At 42.3% G+C, this 22,616-nt stretch overlaps 1 protein-coding gene across 4 annotated transcripts in view; it reads left to right on the top strand.

Annotated features, from left to right (window-relative positions):
- The window catches only part of Mfn1 (mitofusin 1), a 47,902-nt gene that overhangs the window by 4,631 nt on the left and 20,655 nt on the right, over positions 1-22,616 (top strand). For all 4 annotated transcript variants that reach the window (XM_052180651.1, XM_052180652.1, XM_052180649.1 and 1 more), the window contains 7 exons: positions 160-295; positions 5,008-5,170; positions 10,336-10,460; positions 11,809-11,917; positions 13,688-13,795; positions 17,239-17,392; positions 18,486-18,553. In XM_052180651.1, the coding sequence (XP_052036611.1) occupies positions 160-295; positions 5,008-5,170; positions 10,336-10,460; positions 11,809-11,917; positions 13,688-13,795; positions 17,239-17,392; positions 18,486-18,553 (863 nt within the window). The remainder of the gene's footprint in view (positions 1-159; positions 296-5,007; positions 5,171-10,335; positions 10,461-11,808; positions 11,918-13,687; positions 13,796-17,238; positions 17,393-18,485; positions 18,554-22,616) is intronic.

The raw sequence follows: 22,616 nt of genomic DNA, 5'->3' as shown, positions 1-22,616 counted from the left end.
TTTGTAGATCAGGCCGGCCTTGAATTTAGAGAGATCCACCTCCCTCTGCCTCACCACTTATTTTTCAAGTGTTATATAGAACAGTCTAAAGTGTATACACTTGTATAATTAGCAGGATTTATTTGTATCACTTTATCTAATACCATTTCAACTTTGCAGCAACATACAGGAATCCAGAACTTGATCGAATAGCGACTGAGGACGATCTGGTGGAGATACAGGGTTACAAAAACAAGCTTGCTGTCATTGGGGAGGTGCTGTCTCGGAGACACATGAAAGTGGCGTTTTTTGGCAGGTAACCGTTATCATTTCATCTGAGGTTCTTTCACAGGTCACCTTTTGGTGCTCATAGCCCAGCTTGTCTGATGACTCGGTGGGTTGCGTTCCTCTTGCTTCTCCCCACAGCAGTTTCTACTGGGGTTAAGGGTTGCAGCTGCTAGCTTGTCCGCCTCCTGACTACACGGGGCTCTGTGAGAGTTGGCATACTTTACTTTTTATGGACTCTCGTCTCACTGAGGATTGGCTGCACCCCCTCTTTCCCTCTCCCTTTTGTCTTCCCTTCCTCCCTCCCTCTTTCCCTCTTCCCTCTTGCTTGCTCGCTTGCTTGGTTGCTTGCTTTTTTGAAATAGTTTCTCTGTGTAGCCCTGGCTATCCTGTAACTCGTTCTGTAGACCAGGCTGGCATTGAACTCAGATCTGCCTGCCTCTGCCTCCTGAATGCTGGGATTAAAAGCCTGTGCCACTACCACCTGGCCAAGGATTGGCTTTTAGCCAATTAGAAAGATGGGTAATGGATAATGAAGAACATGATTTATGATTTTTTTTCTGTTTTTTTTTTTTTTCTTCTTGAGATAGTATTTCATGTAGCACGGGCTGGGCTCCAATTTGCTATACAGCTGAGGCTAGCCTGACTCCTGATCCTACAAACTTGTGCCATCATATCTAGGTTGTGAATTATTGTTCTAGGTTCATATTGATTATTTTAGTTTTTCTGAGACAGGGTCTTACTGTATATCCTTGACTGTTCTGGAACTATTGGCATAGACCAGGCTGGCCTTGAACTCACAGAGATCTTTCTGCCTCTGCCTCCTGAGTTGAGTGTTTGAATTAAAGATATGTAAACTGTAAATCGATTATTATGTGTATCTTCTAGAAGCCTCAACTCGTGATTCCCAGAGGAGAGCAGGGAACACTGCATGTCACTGTGTGCAGGTGATGGGGTGATCTTTAATCACATTGATATATTCATGTAACCATCAGGTGTTGGGCTGCCTAGTGTGCCCGACCCTGGATTGATCCCCATCACAGCAAAAGAAAAATGGTTCTTAGTTCCACCCCTTGGGACAGAGACAAGTGACTGACTGTACTCCATGTCTCAATTGTCCTTTTTGCTTAACTAGTAATGGTGTTTATTTACTAAACGTATGTTACAGAACCAAGCTATTTCTCATATTATGGCCGTTGCAGTTGTAATTGTCGGTGCCTACATCATTCTTCATATCTCCCACCATTTATTACCTCAGAAGGCTTTTCTGGCTCCTGATCCTAAAAGATTTCTTCTCAGATGCTATTCGTTTCTCTGCTTTTTTGAGACAGGGTAGCCAGAGGGGGCCATGAACTGTTCTTCTGTGTGGGCTTCGTTCTTGTTTCTAGTAAGTAGTGACCCTGTGCTGCGGGTGGGCGAACCAGGCTGCATTGCGTCTTCACAGGTGCTCTAGCACATGGCTTCATCCCCGCCAGTTCTGTTCTGAAAGTATCCTGTTACGTTTCTCTAAGCCTCTCACAACGTTTTATTATTTTGTTTTACTACTTGAGTTACTTGGCATGATATTCTTGGGGTCTTACACAAGAGTTTAGAAAGAGGCAGCCCCCATGAAATAGGCTCCACCGAGCATTACAGTGAGGGAGTAGGAAGAAAGAGACCTCTAGATGCTGGTAGCTGATGGCTTCTTTGGGGCTAAGAGATAAGAGCAGTTGGTCCCTGACTTGCAGTGGCTGACTTTACTCCCTCTCCATGCATGTTGTTGCAGAAGTAGTGTGCACTCCTATGCAGTGGAAGATGTACTTAGGGTGTGGCTGGGAGCCACAGTTCCTAGTTAGCCATATGATCACTCAGCTGTAATGCTGGGGAGGTCAGGTGCACTTGTATTTTCACTAGCATACTTGCTGTGGGTTTATTAGCCTGTAAACATCATAAGCTAAGGAATATTAGCATTGGATGTGAGCTGCCTCAAAGCCCATTTCTTGCAGAGAGTGGTGGTGAATGGGAAGGGAGAGGGAATCCTTAATGTGCTTAGAGAACTATACATTGAGTTTGAGATACTTGGGAACATTAGCAAGACAAGGGAAAGAGAAGTAGTCCTGTTTGCCAAGAAAACACGGAAAGTTCTGTATACTTTACGTTTTGAAAAGTGAAATGATAGGATTTACAGTTAACAGAGCGTTGGCTGTAGAATACAGAGGACAGATTGGATGGGAATAGGAGGTAGCAGGCAGAGAAATTTGAAGAGCCTGGCCTGTAAGGTTGGACAGGAGAGTTAGTAAGACATAAAGGAGTAACCAGGGGCAGGAGAGATGGCTCAGTGATTAGGACTACTCGCTGTTCTTAGAGGACTAGGGTTCAGTTCCCTCTGACCCCAATTTCAAGGGATCTAATGCCATGTTCCAACTTCCATGAGTACTACATGCACATGGTACACATACAGACAGGCAGGCACACACGTGCACATAAATAATAATAATTGGGATAGCCCAGAGATTAATTAGAAAGGTAAGGATTGCAAAACACTTGGTTGAGTGTCACTCATTGTGGTAGGTTTATGAACAGACTCTGTGTTCACATGATGTAGATGTGTACTGATGATGCTTATTGGGCATCCAAATAAAGTCCCAAAGTGCCAAGTTAGGTTGCAACCCAGGTAAATCCTAGGAAGTTTAGAAGTTATTGGTGATTGAGATCTAGGGAGTTGATGAGATAGTTCACAGGGAAAAGACAGAATGATAAGGTGGTGGGAGCAGGTCAGGAGAGGCGGGAGTGCTGCGGGTGCCAGAACAGAAGTGTATTTGGTATTCATGTCCCTTTCTATCACAGGCTTGCTAAAGTCCTTAGTATCTTTTTTGTTTGTTTGGTTGTTTGGTTGGTTTTGGTTTTTTGGATTTGGTTTTTTGAGACGGGGTTTCTCTGTGTAGCCCTGGCTGTCCTGGAACTTGCTCTGTAGATCAAGCTGGCCTTGAACTCAGAAATCCGCCTGCCTTTACCTCCCAAGTGCTGGGATTACAGGCATATGCCACCACCACCTAGCAGGAATAGCTTTTATTATTTATAATGAGCTCCTTTGATCATACCTGAATTTATGCTAATGAGCCTAAGTGAGTTAGGGCAGCCCTTAGATAATTTTAGGTAGATTAGAGCTGGTCATTAAATGATTGGAGAGTTAGAAAATTTGATTCCCCAGGAAGTGGGTGGCTGGGGGCTGGAGATAAAGTTTTATGAAAACACCTGAACAGAGTCACACTTGGTGGTACATACCCGTCATCTCAGTATTGTCAGGCACAGGAGGAGGACTGCTTGTGCTTGGGTGTAACTTTAAAGTCTGGTTCTATGGTTCATAATGTGCCAGAGGGCCTGGCATCATTGCTGCTTTCCCAGATTCTAATGGGATGGGAGACCCAAACTAGTCTTTAGAATCACTGCAGCACAGAGAAATCAGTGGGGAGGGTTAATCTAGCAGGTAAAAAGTATTGTTTTTTTAAAAATTCATTTTCTTTTTATGTATGTCATACTTTATCTGCATGTATGTGTATCATATACATGCAGTACCTTTGAAGGTCAAACAACAGTGTCTGATCCCTTGGAACTGTGGATATTGTGTGGGAATTGAACCCAGGTCTTATGCAAGAGTGGCCAGTGCTCATTACTACTGAGCCATCTTTCCAGTTTCAAAGGGTTACTCTTAAAGGAAGGTCAAAGTGTTCTTGTAAGTTACGGTATACTGTCATCGAAGCCACTGCTGTAGTGAGTAAGGAAGTTCTAACCAGTCCTGGCAACGTCCCTGGCTGATAGGGAGCAATTTCCATGAAGTGAAAGTGTGCACCTTTGAGAGAAGATGTTTTCTAGCAAAGCAGAAGGCTCCAAGTAGCTCCTGAGAGTTGAGTGGACTGATTGGAAGTCAAATCTCTGGGGGTGACTAGAGGTGCTCCTAGGGTTTCAGAAATGTATTGATTGCTGTGCATGCCTAAGAGGTGCTCAGAACCCAGATAATAACACATTCATTGCATTATACACACTGATTCTTAGTCGGTTCAGACAGGACACAGTGGAAACAACTTGTCTTTGTTCCTGAAGATTGGGGTCACTCAACACTGGAGGGGAAGGATTGTTTACTATCTTCACTCACATGTCTGGGATAGCCGGGTGGGCTGTGTACTTGGAGACTTAACTGGCCACCTGGCCAGACCGCCCATCAGCTGGACTTCAGCACAGCAGTCAGTGAAGTTGACTTCTTCTGTGGCAAGATTCCCAGTGCATGTGACCCAGTAAACAGGAAAGAGCTGCCTTGCCTTTTATGTTCAGCCTTGGAAGCCACCCAGTGTCACTTGTGAAGCAGTTTCCATCCATCCAGGACTGAAGATGAGACATTAGACTTGTAATAGGAAAACTACCACAGAGTTTTGACGTATGTTTTCAAATTGCCAAGAAAGAAAGCAACAAAAGCTAAAAGAATTTTTTTTCTGGTACTTTATTTCCTCAGTGTACATTGCTAATATTTAAGAGTGCTTGCTTGTCCTTCTTTGGTTGTTTGTGGTTTTATTTTACTCTGTCTTGTGTAGTTGAATTCCTGGTGGTCCTGTCTCCACCTCCCAAGTGCTGATTGCAGGTTACTCCATGGAGCACAGGCTGAGGTTGTCTTGTTTTAAAGACTGATGTCTGTGAAACCGAACACTGTGAAAATGTTGGTTTGAGCCCAGTGAAGAGTGTTTTTATTCCTTGTTTTTTGCGTGTTCTTAGGACAAGTAGTGGCAAGAGCTCTGTCATCAATGCGATGCTGTGGGATAAAGTCCTCCCCAGCGGGATTGGTCACACAACCAACTGCTTCCTGAGTGTCGAGGGAACCGACGGAGATAAAGCCTACCTTATGACCGAAGGGTCGGATGAAAAGAAAAGTGTGAAGGTATACTGCCGAACCCATAATGTAAATAGCTGTGATTGTAAGATTTTTGTATAATGTCCACCTGGCTAGACATGGAAGAACTAGTGATATTTACTTTTGACAGCTTGCAAAGGCATTGGTAATACTTTGAATTCTGAAAGTGTTTTCCTGAGACCTAAATTATTGGACGTATACAATTGTTAATTTGTTTTTACTAGAGGTCTAGGGGGATAGAACTCAGGGCTTCATATATGTTAGGTGAACATAGCCCTGTCTTTAAATTTTAAATAAAAATAGAATTAAGGTCCTTTTTAAAAATTTTTATTTTTATTTTACATTTATGAGTGTTTTGTCTGCATGTGCATCCACCATGTACATGAAGTGCTGTTGAAGGCCAGAAGAGGGCATTGGACACCCTGGAGCTGGAGTGAGAGACAGCTGGGAGCTACTGTGTGGGTGCTCGGAACTGAACTGCAGGGCGGGTCTAGAAGAACAACCAGTGCTCTTAACCACCAAACCAACTCTGGCACCCAAATTAAAGAGTTTTCTTTAGAAACTGAGATTTAGTAAAAATAGATTATTATTATTATTAGAAAGTTGCTGTTTAGAGAAACCCTGTCTCGAAAAACTTGCTGTTTAATCTTAACTTTGTCTTTTCTTTTCTTCTTTTTTTCTTTTCTTTTTTCTTATTTTTGAGACAGTGTCTCACTATGTTGCTATTTCTCGCTTAAAATGCTCCATGTAGACCATACTATATTGGTCTTGAACTCACGGAGATTTGCCTTAACGCTGAGATGTAAAGATATACACCACCATGCCTGGTGCTCGTCCCTTTAAAAACTTAAATTCTTTCACTTCAGGAAAAGTTACTAAGCACATTTGTGATTACATGCAGATTTCTGAGGCTGGGACCAGTAGCGATTTGGGTCCTTACACATGGAAGCAAGAGTGTCTGAGCTGTGTTCTTAACAAGCCCACACTTCTAACTCCGCCCTAACAGTTCCATCAACGTGGAACAAGCATTCATACATATGAGCCTATGAAGGCTATTCTCATTCAAACCACCACAGGCAGCACTGTGACTGTAGTTAAGTTTGCCAAATTGGAATTTGAATTATTTGCGGTGAATTATGTGAGTCTTGGGAAAATTTGCTATGTAATATTTTATAGACATGATCTCTCATTTTTCCTGATCTATGCTCTCCACTTCAAGTTCTCTTACTTTATTTTCTTTTCTGTTTTTTCAAGACAGGGTTTCTCTGTGTAGCCCTGGCTGTCCTGGAACTCACTCTGTAGACCAGGCTGGCCTAGAACTCAGAAATCCCCCTGCCTCTGCCTCCCAGAGTGCTGGGATTACAGGCGTGCGCCACCACCGCCTGGCTCAAGTTCTCTTACTTTAACATTGTCTCCCCTCCCCTGCTTCCAAACTGAAATGACTCCAAGGAGTGGCTCCCTTTAAGGTAATAAACTTGTAGTCCTGTATAATATTTTACTATCACAACTGTAACAGCTCATAACCTCATTAAGTACTTCTTGAGGTGCTAAGATTACAGTTTTGAGGCACCACATTCAAATCTGTGAGGCAGAGTCAAATCTGTCTTTCAAGAAAGGATTGTTCGTTTCTTGACAGACAGCTATGCACAAAAACATTCTTGAAACCCCTATAATTTAAATCCCAAATCATTCCTATTTTTGTAGCTAAGGTCTCAGGCATATTAACTTGTAAAACCAGTGTACGTATTTAACGTAACTCATGTATGTGCTAAATAAGCAGCACAAGGGGCCTAAAGCAAAGTCAGAAAATCAGTAAGGAAAGGCCATAGCTCACACACCACCACAGCTCTTACAGAGAGCTGGGAGCTGGGAATGAGGCTCAGTGGTGCAGAGGTGCCTGGCCCATGCTCTGCCCCAGCACTGCATACATGGAATGTGCTGACACATCTCTTCTGTAATTGTGGCATTTGGGAGGTAGAACGGTCATACTTGGCTACACAGCTAGTTCAAGGTCAGCCTGACTACATGTGAACCTTTCTTTAAAAAAAAAAAAAAAATTAAAAGGCAGAGGCTGGAGAGGCCAGGTTAAGAGCACTGGCTGCTCCTCCAGAGGGCTTGGTTTGCTCCCTAGGAAGCACCGCCTACCCCCACCAGGGGCACCGCCCTCTTCTGGCTTTAGCAGGCACCAACAGCTATTTGATACATAAACATATCAGCAGAAACATCCAAATGCCAAAAACTCAGGGGTTTTGAGAAACATCTGCAGAACCATCTTCAGTGCTTACCGGATGCACTCACCATCTTGAATGGCTGAAGCATATGTCCATATGACAATGCTAGGTATTACTGTTAACTTGTTTCTAATTTACTTTTTATGTGCGTGGGTGTTTTGTTAGCATGCTTTCCTGGTGCACTACTTGCATGTTTGGTACTCTCTAAGGTCTAGAAGGTGTTGGGTCCTCTGAAGTTAGAGTTACAGATGTTATCTACTTACCATGCTGATGCTAAGAATGGAACCTGGGTCCCTTGGAAGGGCAGCCAGTGATCTTAAGCACTGTCTAAGCCCCTATCTACTTGTTATTAATAAGGCTTGTTTTAATAAACATTTTGATAGATTTATAAGCCTACACAGCAACCTTAGTATAGAATGTTATGATCATAAAGGCTGGGCACTGGCTCAGTGGCACTTGCCTGACACAAGGCCCCTGCGTTAGCTCCCCAGCACCTCAAACAAACAAAACTCGCTGGGGAAGATGGTCCCACAGGTAACAGTGGGCACTGCTCTGGCAGAAGACCCTGCGTGTGCTCCCTAGCACCCACACTGCTATGTCTCACAACTGCTTCTAACTCCGGCTCTCTTCTGCCTCTCCAGCAATGGCTCATGTGCACACATCCCCCTGTTCTCACCATCACTGATACTTCTCAGTGAGTGTACATGCAGACATGTAGACACACACATGCACACTTAAAAATAAAATGAAATTGATGGCCCAGCAGTTTAGAGTGCTTGTTGCTCTTGCAGAGGATCAGGGTTTGATTCCCATCACCTACATGGTGGCTTAACAGCCATCTATAACTCCAATTCCAGAGGATTTGAAACACTCTTCAGGTCTCCACAGCACCAGGCACACACCTGGTGCACACATATATGTACAAGCAAAACACTCATAGATAAAAATAAAGTTTAATAGGAAGTTTGAGGCGTTTGTTGTATTTTATGACAAGGTCTCACTATGTAGTCTAGCCTGGAACTCAGAGACTGCCTGCCCTGCATTTGTCTACCACTACATCCACAGCTTAGCTTCGTTTAAGACGTGAGTTATTTTAAGTGTTCAAAATACAGAATACTAACCGTGAGACGGCAAGTACTTAATGAGGTTATGAGCTGTTACAGTGGTGATAGTAAAATATTATACAGGACTACAAGTTTATTACCTTAAAGGGAGCCACTCCTTGGAGTCATTTCAGTTTAGAAGCAGGGGAGGGGAGACAATGTTAAAGTAAGAGAACTTGAGCCAGGCGGTGGTGGCGCACGCCTGTAATCCCAGCACTCTGGGAGGCAGAGGCAGGGGGATTTCTGAGTTCTAGGCCAGCCTGGTCTACAGAGTGAGCTCCAGGACAGCCAGGGCTACACAGAGAAACCCTGTCTTGAAAAAACCGAAAAGAAAATAAAGTAAGAGAACTTGAAGTGGAGAGCATAGATCAGGAAAAATGAGAGATCATGTCTATAAAATATTACATAGCAAATTTTCCCAAGACTCACATAATTCACTGCAAATAATTCAAATTCCAATTTGGCAAACTTAACTACAGTCACAGTGCTGCCTGTGGTGGTTTGAATGAGAATAGCCTTCATAGGCTCATGTGTATGAATGCTTGTTCCACGTTGATGGAACTGTTAGGGCGGAGTTAGAAGTGTGGGCTTGTTAAGAACACAGCTCAGACACTCTTGCTTCCATGTGTAAGGACCCAAATCGCTACTGGTCCCAGCCTCAGAAATCTGCATGTAATCACAAATGTGCTTAGTAACTTTTCCTGAAGTGAAAGAATTTAAGTTTTTAAAGGGACGAGCACCAGGCATGGTGGTGTATATCTTTACATCTCAGCGTTAAGGCAAATCTCCGTGAGTTCAAGACCAATATAGTATAGTCTACATGGAGCATTTTAAGCGAGAAATAGCAACATAGTGAGACACTGCCTGGGATAGTCATGAGTTTGGGCCAGTCTGGGCTACAGTGAAAAGTTGACCTCTCTTACTTTACCAGAATGTTTAATTTTAATGATTTTAGAAATTTTTCTTTCTTTGTTTCTTTCCTTGTTTGTTTGTTTGTTTCTTTCTTTCTTTTTTTATATTTATTTATTATGTGTAAGTACACTGTAGCTGTCTTCAGACACACCAGAAGAGTGTGTCAGATCTCATTACAGATGGTTGTGAGCTACCATGTGGTTACTGGGATTTGAACTCAGGACCTTCAGAAGAGCAGTGGGTGCTCTTAACCACTGAGCCATCTCACCAACCCTAGAAACATTTCTTGTAAATAAATTTTTTGTTATAACTAAGCAGTATACCCTCATTTCAGAAGAACCAGAAAATACAGACTTTCAAAAGCAGCCGACTCCATCACTCATTCTTTACTATGAGTAGCACGCATCAGGAGTTCCACCAGACTCTGTTACTGTGTCCTGTTTGTTTGATGTTTATGTTTCCAAACCCTAATTGTTTTGTAGCTGGTATGAGGAGGCTTCCTAAGAAAATTTGTTTCTATTTGGTTGTTTTAAACACAGGTGTCTTAGCTGAAGAGATGGCCAGTGATAAAGAGTGCTGGCTGCTCCTGCAGAGGGCCTGTGTTTGATTCTCAGCTCCCACATACAACTCACAGTGCACAACCACAACCATCTGTAACTACAGTTCAAGGGCATCCGAGGCCCTTTTCTGATGCACTGATACGCACACAAGCAAAATACCCCTACCATTAAACGTGTGTGTGTGTGTGTGTGTGTGTGTGTGTGTGTGTGTATCCCTCATATTTCTCAAGATTGTTCAGGTGATTTTATTTCGAACCATTTGAAGTTCAACCTTGGATTTTACAAAAGTGGTTTTTGTTCAGTCGGGCTTAGTATACAAGTAGATGCTGTGCCATCCCATAGTATTTTTAATTTTTAATTGAACTTTTCTTTCCTTCTCACTTTAGACTGTTAATCAGCTGGCCCATGCCCTCCATATGGATAAAGACTTGAAAGCTGGCTGTCTCGTGCATGTATTTTGGCCCAAAGCAAAATGTGCCCTCCTGAGAGATGACCTGGTTTTAGTAGACAGGTAAATTTACATCCGAATTGTGTTTTCTCTGGGCTTACTAAATAGAATAGTGCTGTTTATCGCACTTTTGTGCTCAAATACCTGACAGAAAGCAGTTTGAGGGAGGAAGGGTTTGGCTCCTCCTGGTAGGAAAGGTGTTGCAGCCAGGGCAGCAGCCAGCAGGAGCAGGAGGCGCACTCCATTACAGGCACCTGCTCTGGGAAGTGGAGGGGCCTCCAGGCCTCCGCTCCTGCTTCCCTCCAATGTAGCTTGGGGTCTAGGAGGATTTCATTTTCTGAAGTTGACCAAGTACTTTTGGAATTTTTCCATTGCTTTCCTTAATACACATTTTTATGTTTGTTTGTTTCTTTTCATTTTTATGTTTTTTAAATTGTATTTATTTAGTTGTTGCATTGGGGATAGAGTCAAGGACCTTTTGCTTGCTATGTAGCTATTCTGCCATGAACTACAGCCTCAGCTCCCATGATGTATTTTTAAATCAACTTATCAGTGTTTGACAAAGTAGAATGAATGCATCAGTTCAATATTTTCCTTACCTATAGTAGTCAAAGGATTCAAACATTTTTTTGGTATGTTTTTCGTTTCCTCAGTTAAAAATGTAATCTTCTGTGGAAACCGTTCAGTTTTGATGTTTTTTGCTTGCTTGGTCTTTGTTTTTGTTTTTGTGTTTTTGAGACAGGGTTTCTGTATAGCTCTGCTTGTTGTCCTGAAACTCATTATATAGATCAGCCTGGTCTCGAACTCAGAGAGGTCTGTCTGCTTTGCTTGCTGAGTGCTGGGACTAAAGGTATGCATCACCATGCCTGGCCCCAGATGTGCTGTTGCTGTCGTTTTGTTTTTGTTTCTTCTTTTAAAGACGTGCTTCCAAGTTTCATCTCTAAACTAGAGATGCGGAGTTATTGAATACAGCTGAATAAATAGGTGGGTTACTATAGATAGATAAAGGGGCAGAGTTAGATACAGCTTAACAAGGAAGACAGGGTTAGTAGACAGAATCTCAGTAGGGGAGCAGTCTTTAGGTTATGAATATCTGGAGGGAGAAAGCTGTGGTGGACATTTCTGCACACAGTGTCAGATTGGGACAATTTATCTCTTTTTATCATTGGTACTTTTTTCCTAGCTTCAGGAATCAAAATATGAGATTGAGGAATTGAATTAATTTATGTTGCTTATTTTGTCAAAAACATTAAAATTTACTAGACATCAGATTGATGACTAAGAAAATTTCTGCCTTTTAGACTTCAAATGATCGAATGAAAAGTTTTTTTGTTTTGTTTTTAAATCTATAATTTAAACTTTGTTTTTTAACCAGCATTGTATGACGCAGTGTTTGCTTCCTTCCCATTAGCCCAGGGACAGATGTCACCACAGAGCTGGACATCTGGATTGACAAGTTCTGCCTTGATGCTGATGTCTTTGTTTTGGTTGCAAACTCGGAATCCACACTAATGAACACGGTAGGATTTACTCTTGCCGTGCTTGGGTGGCATCCACTTTAATCCTGTGACGTGAGGGACAGTCCAGGGATGAACTAGGAAGAAACTGAGGCCCGTGCTTCCACTTTTTCTCTTCACGTTCTCATTCTTTCCCAGCGTGTGTATTGTAGGTTTGAGCTTATCTGTATTTACCCTCAGTTGGATGGTTCTTTATCCAGAATGACTAGATTAATTCCAAATAAATATTCAGAGTTTAGATATCTAATATGCAAAACAGTAACATGCTATTAAAAATTGTTATTCACCAAAAGTGTAGGAGTGCCTGAGCACCATTGTCAACAAGGTGTCACCACCGAGACTGATTTGTGTTTAGGTCTTACAAACACCAGCCTTCTGTTGTAATTCTGGTAGTGCTTGTAACCTTGTGAGAAACTGCCCAAGTGTTTGAGATATTATAGAGGACTGTCACCATTTGGGTAATGGCAAAGTCAAGGCCTTTCATAGTGTCTAGGGATGGATCTGACTAGGATCTGACTAGGGCTATGTAATGAAGAATGGGCAAACAGATGAAAACATGGAAAGGCTGGATTGGGAGGGCTGGGTTTTCTGATGGAGAAACCACAGCCCCGGGTTCTGAGTGTGTTTATTCTAGATGTGCACTAGAGAGGCAGAGTCATTGAATACAGCTGAATAAATAGGTGGGTAACTATAGATAGATAAAGGGGCAGAGTCAGCATCTGCATGTGGACCATTTTGTCATTTTCCTGAGCCTACCCCGGAGACTTTTCCATTTTCCTGTGTCTGAGGCCCAACAGCACACACTGAGGGCTTCACTCCCTCAGGGCTCTCCTTGATGAGCAGATTTCTAAGCCTCTGATTTTAGAGTCTCTATACTGTTGTCATTTGTTTTCGCTCCGATGCTTGGAGTTACACTCAGCTGTGCATATGTAAGACAGGCACTGTCTCTGAGCCACACCCCTATGCTGTTGATGCTATATTGTACATGCAGTTTGTCCACTTCTCAACTTTTCCTCTTTCAGAAATCCATATTAAGCTGAGTGTGGTCACAACACGTGGATATAGAGATATTCAAGGTCATCTTTGCTATGTAGTGCGCTCAGGGTGGGCTTGGGCTGTGTGAGACCCCAAGCCCACCCTTATCACCAATCGCTTCCTTCACTGTCTGAGCTAGTGCTGTTACATATGTTCATGGTGTTTGTATAATGTACCTCACTCGGCCTTAACCAGGAGGCCTTGAGGTAGTTCATAGAATACTTGTTCTGTTTAACTAGAATTTGCACAACTATCTTACATTCTATTACTTACCTAACTTTTGTTATTGTTGAGACAGAGTCTCACTATGAAGCTCTGGCTTGTCTTAAGCTAACTGTAGAACAGCTTCGAACTCAGAAAGGGAGGAGGGGAGAGGAGAGAGAGGAGAGAAAGAGGAGATGGGAGAGAGACAGAGAGAGAGAGATGCTTGTCTCTACCTTAGACTAATGGTGTTCCCCTACCATCAACAGTAACTTAGCTAACTCTTAAAAATGACTTGAAGTAACGTGTAACAGCTGAGGTTGCTATCAGTCATTTTTAGATCTAGACATACAGATTGGTAAGTACTAGTTGAATTTCAAGAGAGCCTGACAAGAGCAGGAAAGCCTGCTCTTTTTGTTTTGATTTCAGAGGGAAGCTAAGTGTTCTCAGGGCTCTGAAGATCACTGTGCTTCAGATAGTTCAGCATACATGCAAATACGAAACATTTTTGAAAGTGTTGTTTTTGGTATCTTTCAGGAGAAGCATTTTTTCCATAAGGTGAACGAGCGGCTCTCTAAGCCAAACATCTTCATTCTGAACAATCGTTGGGATGCTTCTGCCTCAGAGCCAGAGTATATGGAGGACGTAAGTTTCTCTCCCTTTGCTTTGAACTGCAGTCATGTACAATAATCTCACTGGGTGTCTTGAGAAGTGAATGTCTGATTGTGAGAATAATATGAATATAGCTGTGCCTCTTGAAACACACTCTAATCCCAGACTTGAGGTATAGGCAAAAAGATCAGGAGTTCAAAACCAACATGATCTGGGTAGTAAGCAGTAGTTTGAGGCTAGCCTGAGCTAAACAGGACTGGAAAAAAAAAAAAAAAAAAAAACACCTGACAGACACCCAGAACTCCTCACAGTCTTTGGCTCCTTTCTGTTTTGGTTTCTTGCTTTGCTTTTGACATGCAGCCTCTTGTACTGCAGGCTGACCTCAGACTCACTGAGGTTTGCCTTTAACTCTTGGTCCTCCTCTGTATGTATACCTCCTCAGTGCTGAGATCACAGATATGTGCTGTCTGGTACATGGTGCTGGGGCTTGAACCTGAAACCTCTTACATACTGAGCCTATATCTTTCACTCACTTTAGAAAGAATCTGGCATTTGAGAGCGGGATGTGGTGGTGCATGCTTTTCAGTCCCAACATTGTAGAGCAGTGGTTCCAACCTTCCTAATGCTGTGACCCTTTAAATCCCTTGTGTTGTAGCAACCCCAATCTCAAAATTATTTTGTTGCTACTTCATAACTATAATTTTGCTACTGTTATGAATGTGTAAATGTCTGATATGCAGGATATCTGATATGTGGTCTCAAAGGGGTCGTGACCCACAGATTGAGAAACACTGCTTTAAGACATAAGGAGGTAGATCTCTGAGTTTAAGGCCTGCCTGGTCAAAAAAGTGAGTTTCAGGCTAGCCAAGCCTATATCATGAGATTCTGTCTCAAAAGAAAACAAAACAATACACCCAAAGGCACTTGATATATGTGTTAGTCAAGTTTTTTCTTATTATTACAACATAATTGAGACTCGTAGTTTCAGGGGCTCCATTTGGTGGTAAGAGTGTGAATCACAGAAAGAGCAGCTCACCATAAGGTGGCCTAGAGCGGAGGGTGGGACAGGAGCAGCCTGTCCTCGCTGACCTCCCACTTTCCCTAGAAACACCCTCACAGACACTAACTCCTAGTTCTCTGTTTAGTCAGCAGTAGCCTGCCTTCACAGTATGTAAGTGCATGTATTTACTTTTCTTTGGTATGTTTCTGATTTTAGTTGTATGATTTATAAACATAAAACATTGTTCTTGTTCTCTCTCTCTCTCTCTCTCTCTCTCTCTCTCTCTCTCTCTCTCTCTCCCTGCATGTATGTCTATGTGAGGGTGTCAGAAGTCCTGGACCTGGAGATAAAGACAGGTGTGGGCCAACATGTGGTTCTTTTAAATTGAATCCAGGTCCTCTGGAAGAGCAACCAGTGCTCTTACCTGCTGAGCCATAGACTCTGTTCCATTGCTCTTTAAGGAACTGCAGAATTAGGACATCCTTGCAGAATAGCTCACTAGCTCAGTGTTTCTCTTTAGCTTAAATGTTCTTTTTTGTTTTATTTATGCCATAAGGCACTCTGTTCCTGTAGCCTACGTGGCCTTGAGCTCTCAGCTGTCCTTTTCTACAGCCTCCTGAGTGCCGTGACCCTCTGCATGTGCCACCAGACCCACTTCATTAATAGTGCTGGATGTCGAATCCACGGCTTCAGTGTGCCAAGAAGGCATTCTGCTTACTGAACTGTGTGGTAGCTCCAGTGTCCATGCTTGCTTGAATGTTTCTTTTTCTTTTCTTTTTTTTGGTGGGTGGGGGAGGGTTTTCGAGACAGGGTTTCTCTGTGTAGCCCTGGCTGTCCTGGAACTCACTCTGTAGACCAGGCTGGCCTCGAACTCAGAAATCCACCTGCTTCTGCCTCCCAAGTGCTGGGATTAAAAGTGTGCGCCACCAGTACCCGGCTTCGCTTTAATGTTTGTTTTCTATTTGTTTTCAAGACAGGATTCTCTGTGTACCTCTAGCTGTCCTAGAACTCATGGCCAGGCTGGCCTTGAACTCACAGAGATCCCCCTACCTATGCCTTCAGGGTGCTGGGATTAAAGGTGTGCTATACACTGCCTGCTTTGTTATGGTTAAAGAGTCTTGGTTGATTCTGTTTTTGTATTTCTGATCCTGGGGACTAAACTCAGGGCTCCATGCACACAGGTAAGCACTAAGTAGTTGCAGCTTCAGCCTTGCCTTTCCCATTCTAACAGGGCATTTCTACTCCCTGAGTAGACTGCTTGGGGTTACAAGCTTCTCACCCCATGGTTGGCTTTCTTTCTCTATACTTAAGAACATACCTGAGGGCTATGTGTTCATTGATTTGGGTACCCAAAGAGACCAGAAGAGGGCACTGGATCCTCTGAAGCTCACTGTGGGAGCTGCTTGATAGAGTTGTGAAAGCAGTGACGGTTCTTATGCTGAGCCATTTCTCTAGTCCCAGGTTTCATGTTCTTAAGAAAAATAGATAGACTAAGTTTTTATCCAAAATGAAGACAATGGCTTTATTTCACGTTCTTACTGTAGCACTTAACTTCCAGATTTTAAAGGTATTAACAGCCCCACTGAAGAAGGTTTGGAAAATAACTAAAGACTAAAAGCATGCCAGGCAGTGGTAGCGCATGCCTTTACTCCCAGCACTTGGGAGGCAGAGGCAAGTCCGAGGCCAGCCTGGTCTATAGAGTGAGTTCCAGTACAGCCAAGGCTACACAGAAAAACCCTGTCTAGGAAAAAAACATAAATACATACATACCTACATACATACATACATACATACATACATACACTAAAAGCACTACCCATTTTTTGGGTGTTACATGCCTGCCACTATTATTAATATGCATATTAATTTATTCATATTATACCCTTAAAATTAAATTTCTCCATTCAATTAGGTGTTAATACTTGTTTGTGATGTTTTGTAATGCTTGGGTGTAGTATTTGATATTCAAAAGGAAGATTATTAAGCAGAGATTTTCTGCCATCAAGGATCAGCCTTCATTTATTGACATTACCTGTGTTTAATACATAGATGGAAACAATTAATATGTATTACTGTATGAGTATTACAACAGCAGATTATGGAAGAAAGTCTGTTTGGCTTCTGATTCCAGCGGGATAAAGGTCTGTTGTAGCTGCAGGCATGGCAGCTGGAGAAGAAGCTGAGGGCTCCGGTGTGAAGTGGAGAAAACAAACTGGGAGTGGGAGAGAGGCCTTGAGTCCTCAAAGCCTGCCCCTGTGACATGTGGTCTGGCAAGGCCAGACCTAAGCCTCCCTGAAGAGTGCCACCCACTGGGGTACCAAGCATCTAAATTCCCAAGCCTGGAGCAGACATTTCTCAGCTGAAGCAGCACAGTCACTATTTAGTATCCTGTAATACAGACTCATGGATGGTGGCTATTATTTGTTATCTTTTGTTTAAGTTGTTCAAATTCCCCAACTTTCTGTGTTCCTTGCAGGTGCGTCAGCAGCACATGGAAAGATGTCTTCACTTCTTGGTAGAAGAGCTCAAGGTTGTGAGTCCTTCAGAAGCTCGGAATCGGATCTTTTTTGTTTCAGCCAAGGAAGTTCTCAACTCCAGAAAGCATAAGGCCCAGGGGATGCCAGAAGGTGGTATGTAGTAATGAGCATTTCCTTCTTAAATGTAAACATAGATTATAACAGAACAATAGCATGCTGAAAATCTTATCTTGTCCCCTGCTTACCTGAAGCTTCAGTAACCTGTGCTCAACTGTGTGCAGTATTATTACATGGCAAGTGCTAAATCCTACAGTTCCGAGTAGTGTGATGAGCTCTCTCATCGCCCCATGTTATAAACCAGCATGCTATTGCACGGCTGTATTGAACCAGAACCCTTATTGTACTGAAGATGGTCCAAATGGAGAGTGCCTACTGGTACAGGCAGTTTAGTCACACCCGGTGCACGCCACCAGAGTACTTTGTTTAGGTGATATGCTTGACTTAGTAAAGTTTGTTAGATTCTACGGTAAGAACAAATCTGTGAAACTGCAAAGATGTAAAAAGAAATTTGTGCTAATATGTCAGTATACCTGTACCTTCAAAGGATAAGGCCTCAGTGCATACTAAATGATTATATAAGATGAAAAGAATATAAACTTTGTGTATATATGGAGGAGATAGTGTCCTGGTTAGATTGCTGTCAGTTGGGCACAAGGTAGGATGATTTGGGAAGAGGGAACTTCAATTGAAGCAATATCTCTATCAGATTGACACGTGAGCATGTCTCTGGTACATTTTCTTGATTAGTTGTGCCACCCTGGGCAGGTGGACTTGGGTGGTATAAGAAAGCCAGTTGAGCAAGCTGTGGAGAGCAAGCCAGTCAACAGCTGTCTTCAGTGGCATCTACTTTGATTCCTGCCCTAACTAAATGCTATGATGGCATGTGATTGGAACAAGTAAGCCGAATTTACTCCCCATGCTCTTAGGCTTGATTGTGGTGTTTTATCACAGCAATAGAAGGCAGTCAAACACATAGTATAATTTAGGGTTTGTATTCTGCCATTTCCAATAGCCCTGAGGAATTTTGGAACATCTGTGTCATGAGTAAAAGAAGTCTATTATACTAGATTAAAAAATCTTTCCCAAAGGCAGGGATGGTCACTCAAGGTAGCATGGGCCACATAGTGAGATCTTGTCTCACAAAAGCAAAACAAAAAATTAAATCAGATTTTTTTCTATGTTACAGGTGGGGCACTTGCAGAAGGATTTCAGGCAAGATTACAGGAATTTCAAAATTTTGAACAAACTTTTGAGGTAGGAATTTAGTTTCTACTGGCTTATAAATGGCATGGGTCAGAGAGTACTGTAGTCTTCATTGTCTGCCTTTGTCAATAACCTCTGCTGTTATTAAGTGTAGTCCTGACAACAGCAAGTGAAACAAGAAAGATTTGAAGACAAGAAGCCCCTGCAGAAAGGATGACCTGTAAGAATTGGGAAAGATGTGTTTTGCTTTTATGTTTATAACTGAGAAAGTGGTCTAGTATTGCGTGTGTCGTGCAATGAATGGTATTCCTTGTATTCATGTGAAGCAAGAGCACACAGTGATTGCTGTTGGAACAGTTGATGCTTGTCCATCGGTGGTTCTGCACACCTCTGATCCCAGCACTCAGGAGGCTGAGGCGGGCATCTTGAGTTCAAGGCCAGCCTGGTCTTGTTCCAGGACACTGAGGGCTACACAGAGAATCCCTGTCTCGGGAGTTGGGGAGACAAAGTGAGGCCTGTTCATCGTCTCTGGGAAGAGCGTTGTACCAAAGAAGACAGAACATTGGGAAAACCCTTTGACAAAATTTGCATTTCTACTCTGTATTGCCACTTGCTGAGTCTCATTTTGTGCCAAGTGTTTTGAACAAGTGTATGAAGATAAAATTAATTCTGATGTGGCTCTGGTACTTAGTAGGAAAGCACCACAGTGTGAAAGAGGCTAATGTATGTGCAGCACTGAGCAGAAAGGGAGTCATGGGCTTGTTTTGGCTGTGCTAAAACACCATGCACAAAAGCAAACTGGAAAAACTTCTCATTTTACAGCTCTCTGATCAGACTCTATCACTGACAGAAGTCAGGGCAGGAACTCAAACTAGGAACCTGGAGTCAGGAGCCGAAGCAGCGACCATGGAGAAGCACTGCTTACTGACTTGCTCCCCATGGCCTGCTCAGTTAGCTTTGTTTGTATTTCATTTTTTCAAGACAGGGTCTCTGTGCAGCCCTGGCTCTCCTGGATCTCACTCTGTAGACCAGGCTGCTCTTGAACTCAGAGATCATCTGCCTCTGCCTACTGGGTGCTGGGATTAAAGGTGTGAACCCAGCTTCCTTTGCTTTTTATACAATCCAGGACAATGCAGTCCCAGGAAGGCCTTGCCCACTGTGGGCTGGGCACTCCTCTGCCAGTCATCAATAAAGAAGGTGCCCCACACCCTGCCCATGGGCCAATCTGATGTAGGCATTTTCTGAATAAATTCCCCTCCTCATAGATGACCCTGGATCTGGTCAAGATGACAGGAAGTGCTAGGCTGTGCAGGAATTGATCTTGGGTTGTAGGCATTTAATTTTTCCCAAAATTACCACTCATGCTATGTTCAGATGAAATGTTGTTTGGATGTTGACATTACTAATGTTGGCAGTACTAATACAAGCCCTGCTTATTCTAGTTCTGTTTTCCCTAATGCCTCATCAGTGAACAAAGACTTCAGAATTAAAAAACTGTCCACAGTTATTCCCTATAAGGACTGATTGCCTTAATAGAGGATATGAATGAAGAGTGTGCCAGGCTGGACTTTTAAAACTAAAAGTTTGCATATTATTCCCCAATCTTTGTGAGAGGAAGAAAGTCTGTTAGGTAGATGAAGGGATCAGTATCAGCTGCTTTTGTAAGAGACCTCTGGATATCAGTAGGACTCTCAGGCCAAGCCATTGGATGAATCCTAGCCTCTCAAAGACTGTTGTCTTTTCCCTTTGGTGAAAAATCTATGAACCTGACCTTATCAATTACTTGATCTGTGTGGAGTAGAGAGTTATTCCAGGCGTCCCCTTCAAGTATATGTTGTTTTCTTTTACCAAATAGTCAAACGCTGTTCTGCTCTCCACCTGTGCTCATGCACACATCTTGATTCCCTAAAATGTTTTCTGGAAGAGACGGAACTGAAAAGCACAGATCTTGTATTGTAGAGCGCTGGTTCCCAAGCCAGCAGAATTTGGGGCAGGGTGCCTTGAAAAACACAGGCTCCTGATCTTCCCAGAGATGATGTTCTGATTGACCTAAGGTTGGCCTAAGAGTATACATATGCATATATATGCAAAGCTCCCAAATTGTGATACACAGTCTGGTTTAGGAATATCCATAAATCTGTACATGTGCACACACACACATATATATATACATAATTTGTAGTGCTGGGCTAGCAGTGCTTCTAATATTGAGCTCCATCCCTAGTGCCTTTTTTAAAAGTTGTTTTGTTAGTGTTGACCTCTCTCTTTCCCTCTTTCCTTCTCCCTCCCTCCCTGCATTCCCCTCTCCCTCCCTCCCTCACCCCTGTGTGTGTGTGTGTATGTGTGTGTGTTGGGTATCTGTGAGTGCAGGTGTATGTGTCAGTCGGAGGACAACTTTCCAAAATTTGATTTTTATTTCCACTGTGGTTCACAGGATTGTTAGGCTTGTATGTCAAGCACTTTTACCTGCTAAGCCATCTTGCTAGACCTGTTTTTGTTGTTGCTGCTCTTGACTGAGTCTTTCTACATAGCTCAGGCTGTTCTGGAACTTTCTCTTTTTTTTTTTTTTCAATATTTATTTATTATTATATGTGAGTACACTGTGGCTGTCTTGCAGACACTCCAGAAAAGGGCATCAGGTCTCATTATGGATAGTTGAGAGCCACCATGTGGTTTCTGGGATTTGAACTCAGGACCTTTGGATGGCTCTTAACCACTGAACCATCTCTCCAGCCCATGTTCTGGAACTCTTGCTAATAAATAGGGTAGGCTGCCCTCGAACTCAGTTCTCATTGACTCCCAAATCTGAGATTACAGGTGTGTGCTACTGTACCGAGACCTAAGATATTTTTAGAAGAAACTTGGCAGTTCATTTTAAATGTTCTGATAGGGCACTCCGGTTTCACTTTAAATCACATAAATCTTTTATTGTTTAAGATTGGTGATTTTCATTTGGGAATGTAAATATTATATATGGAGAATTTGTTCATGAGCAGTAGCTGTTAGATAAGATTATGGAAATTGTCAGGATTTATAGTTTGGAAGCTTTGTTTAACTCTGTGGTTATACCTAAGCATGGTGGTACATGCCTGTAATTCCAGCATCTAGGAGGCAAGGAAGGAGATTGGAAATAGGAGGTGAGCCTAGATTAAATACAAGATCTTGTTTCACAAAACAATAAAGAAAATAATATAAAACCTAAACCTATAGTTAAAGGAGACTCAAAATTATTTGAAAATTTCAAAAGGAATGATCAGTAAGCTTTTTATCGCTGTATACATTATGAAGAAGGACCAAGTAATTTCTTGGTGGTTGAGTTGAATGAATTGTCAGTTTTTTTCTCAGAAGTTGAAATTAATTTTTTTTCTTAGGTGAGAGAGAGAGAGTGAGAGAGAGAGAGAGAGAGAGAGAGAGAGAGAGAGAGAGTGTGTGTGTGTGTGTGTGTGTGTGTGTGTGTGTGTCTTGCAGGCCAGCAGGTGGTGTCACATACCTTGCAGCTGTAGTTACAGGTGGCTTCAGCCACCTGACTTGGGTTCTGAGAACCAAATTTGGGTCATCTGCAAGAGCAGTAAGTACTCTTAAGCACAGTCTCTTATCACCTTCTGTTGGGAGGTTTTTGTTTGTTTCGTTTTGTTTTTTGAGATAGGGTTTCTCTTTAGCCCAGGCATTTCTTTTTAAAAATCAGTTTGGAAACTTAAGATTTCTCTGTTGGTTGAGTAAATGCCGGCTTACTATCTCTACCATCATCCGGTTTGGTCATCCAAAAAGAAGAAATGAATATGAAATTCCAGCAATAAGAAATGAACAAAGATTAGAGCTGAAGACCTTAAGTGCTTGCTTTTTGCCTGTTGACCAGATAACATTAGAAATATCTGCATCATCTATGCAACATGGGGTTTTTATTATTTTTACCTAAAGATGTCTCTTTTTGGTAATGACAAATGTGTTTTTTAAGAAAAAAAAAGGCCTGGTTTTTCTCAATACACCTTTAACGGTTTTTAAATTGTTTCATATCTGGTCAAGTTGAGATTTTTAAGAACTTCATTTTTAATTTGTAATAAAGTTTACAACTTGATTATTTTCAAAAAAGTCAACAAACTGCCAGCACCTGGTC

Source organism: Apodemus sylvaticus, chromosome 4 (assembly GCF_947179515.1).
Source record: "Apodemus sylvaticus chromosome 4, mApoSyl1.1, whole genome shotgun sequence".
NCBI classification, from domain to species: domain Eukaryota; kingdom Metazoa; phylum Chordata; class Mammalia; order Rodentia; family Muridae; genus Apodemus; species Apodemus sylvaticus.
The sequence above is the reverse complement of the archived record's forward strand: the minus strand, read 5'-3'. Positions and strand labels throughout refer to the sequence as shown.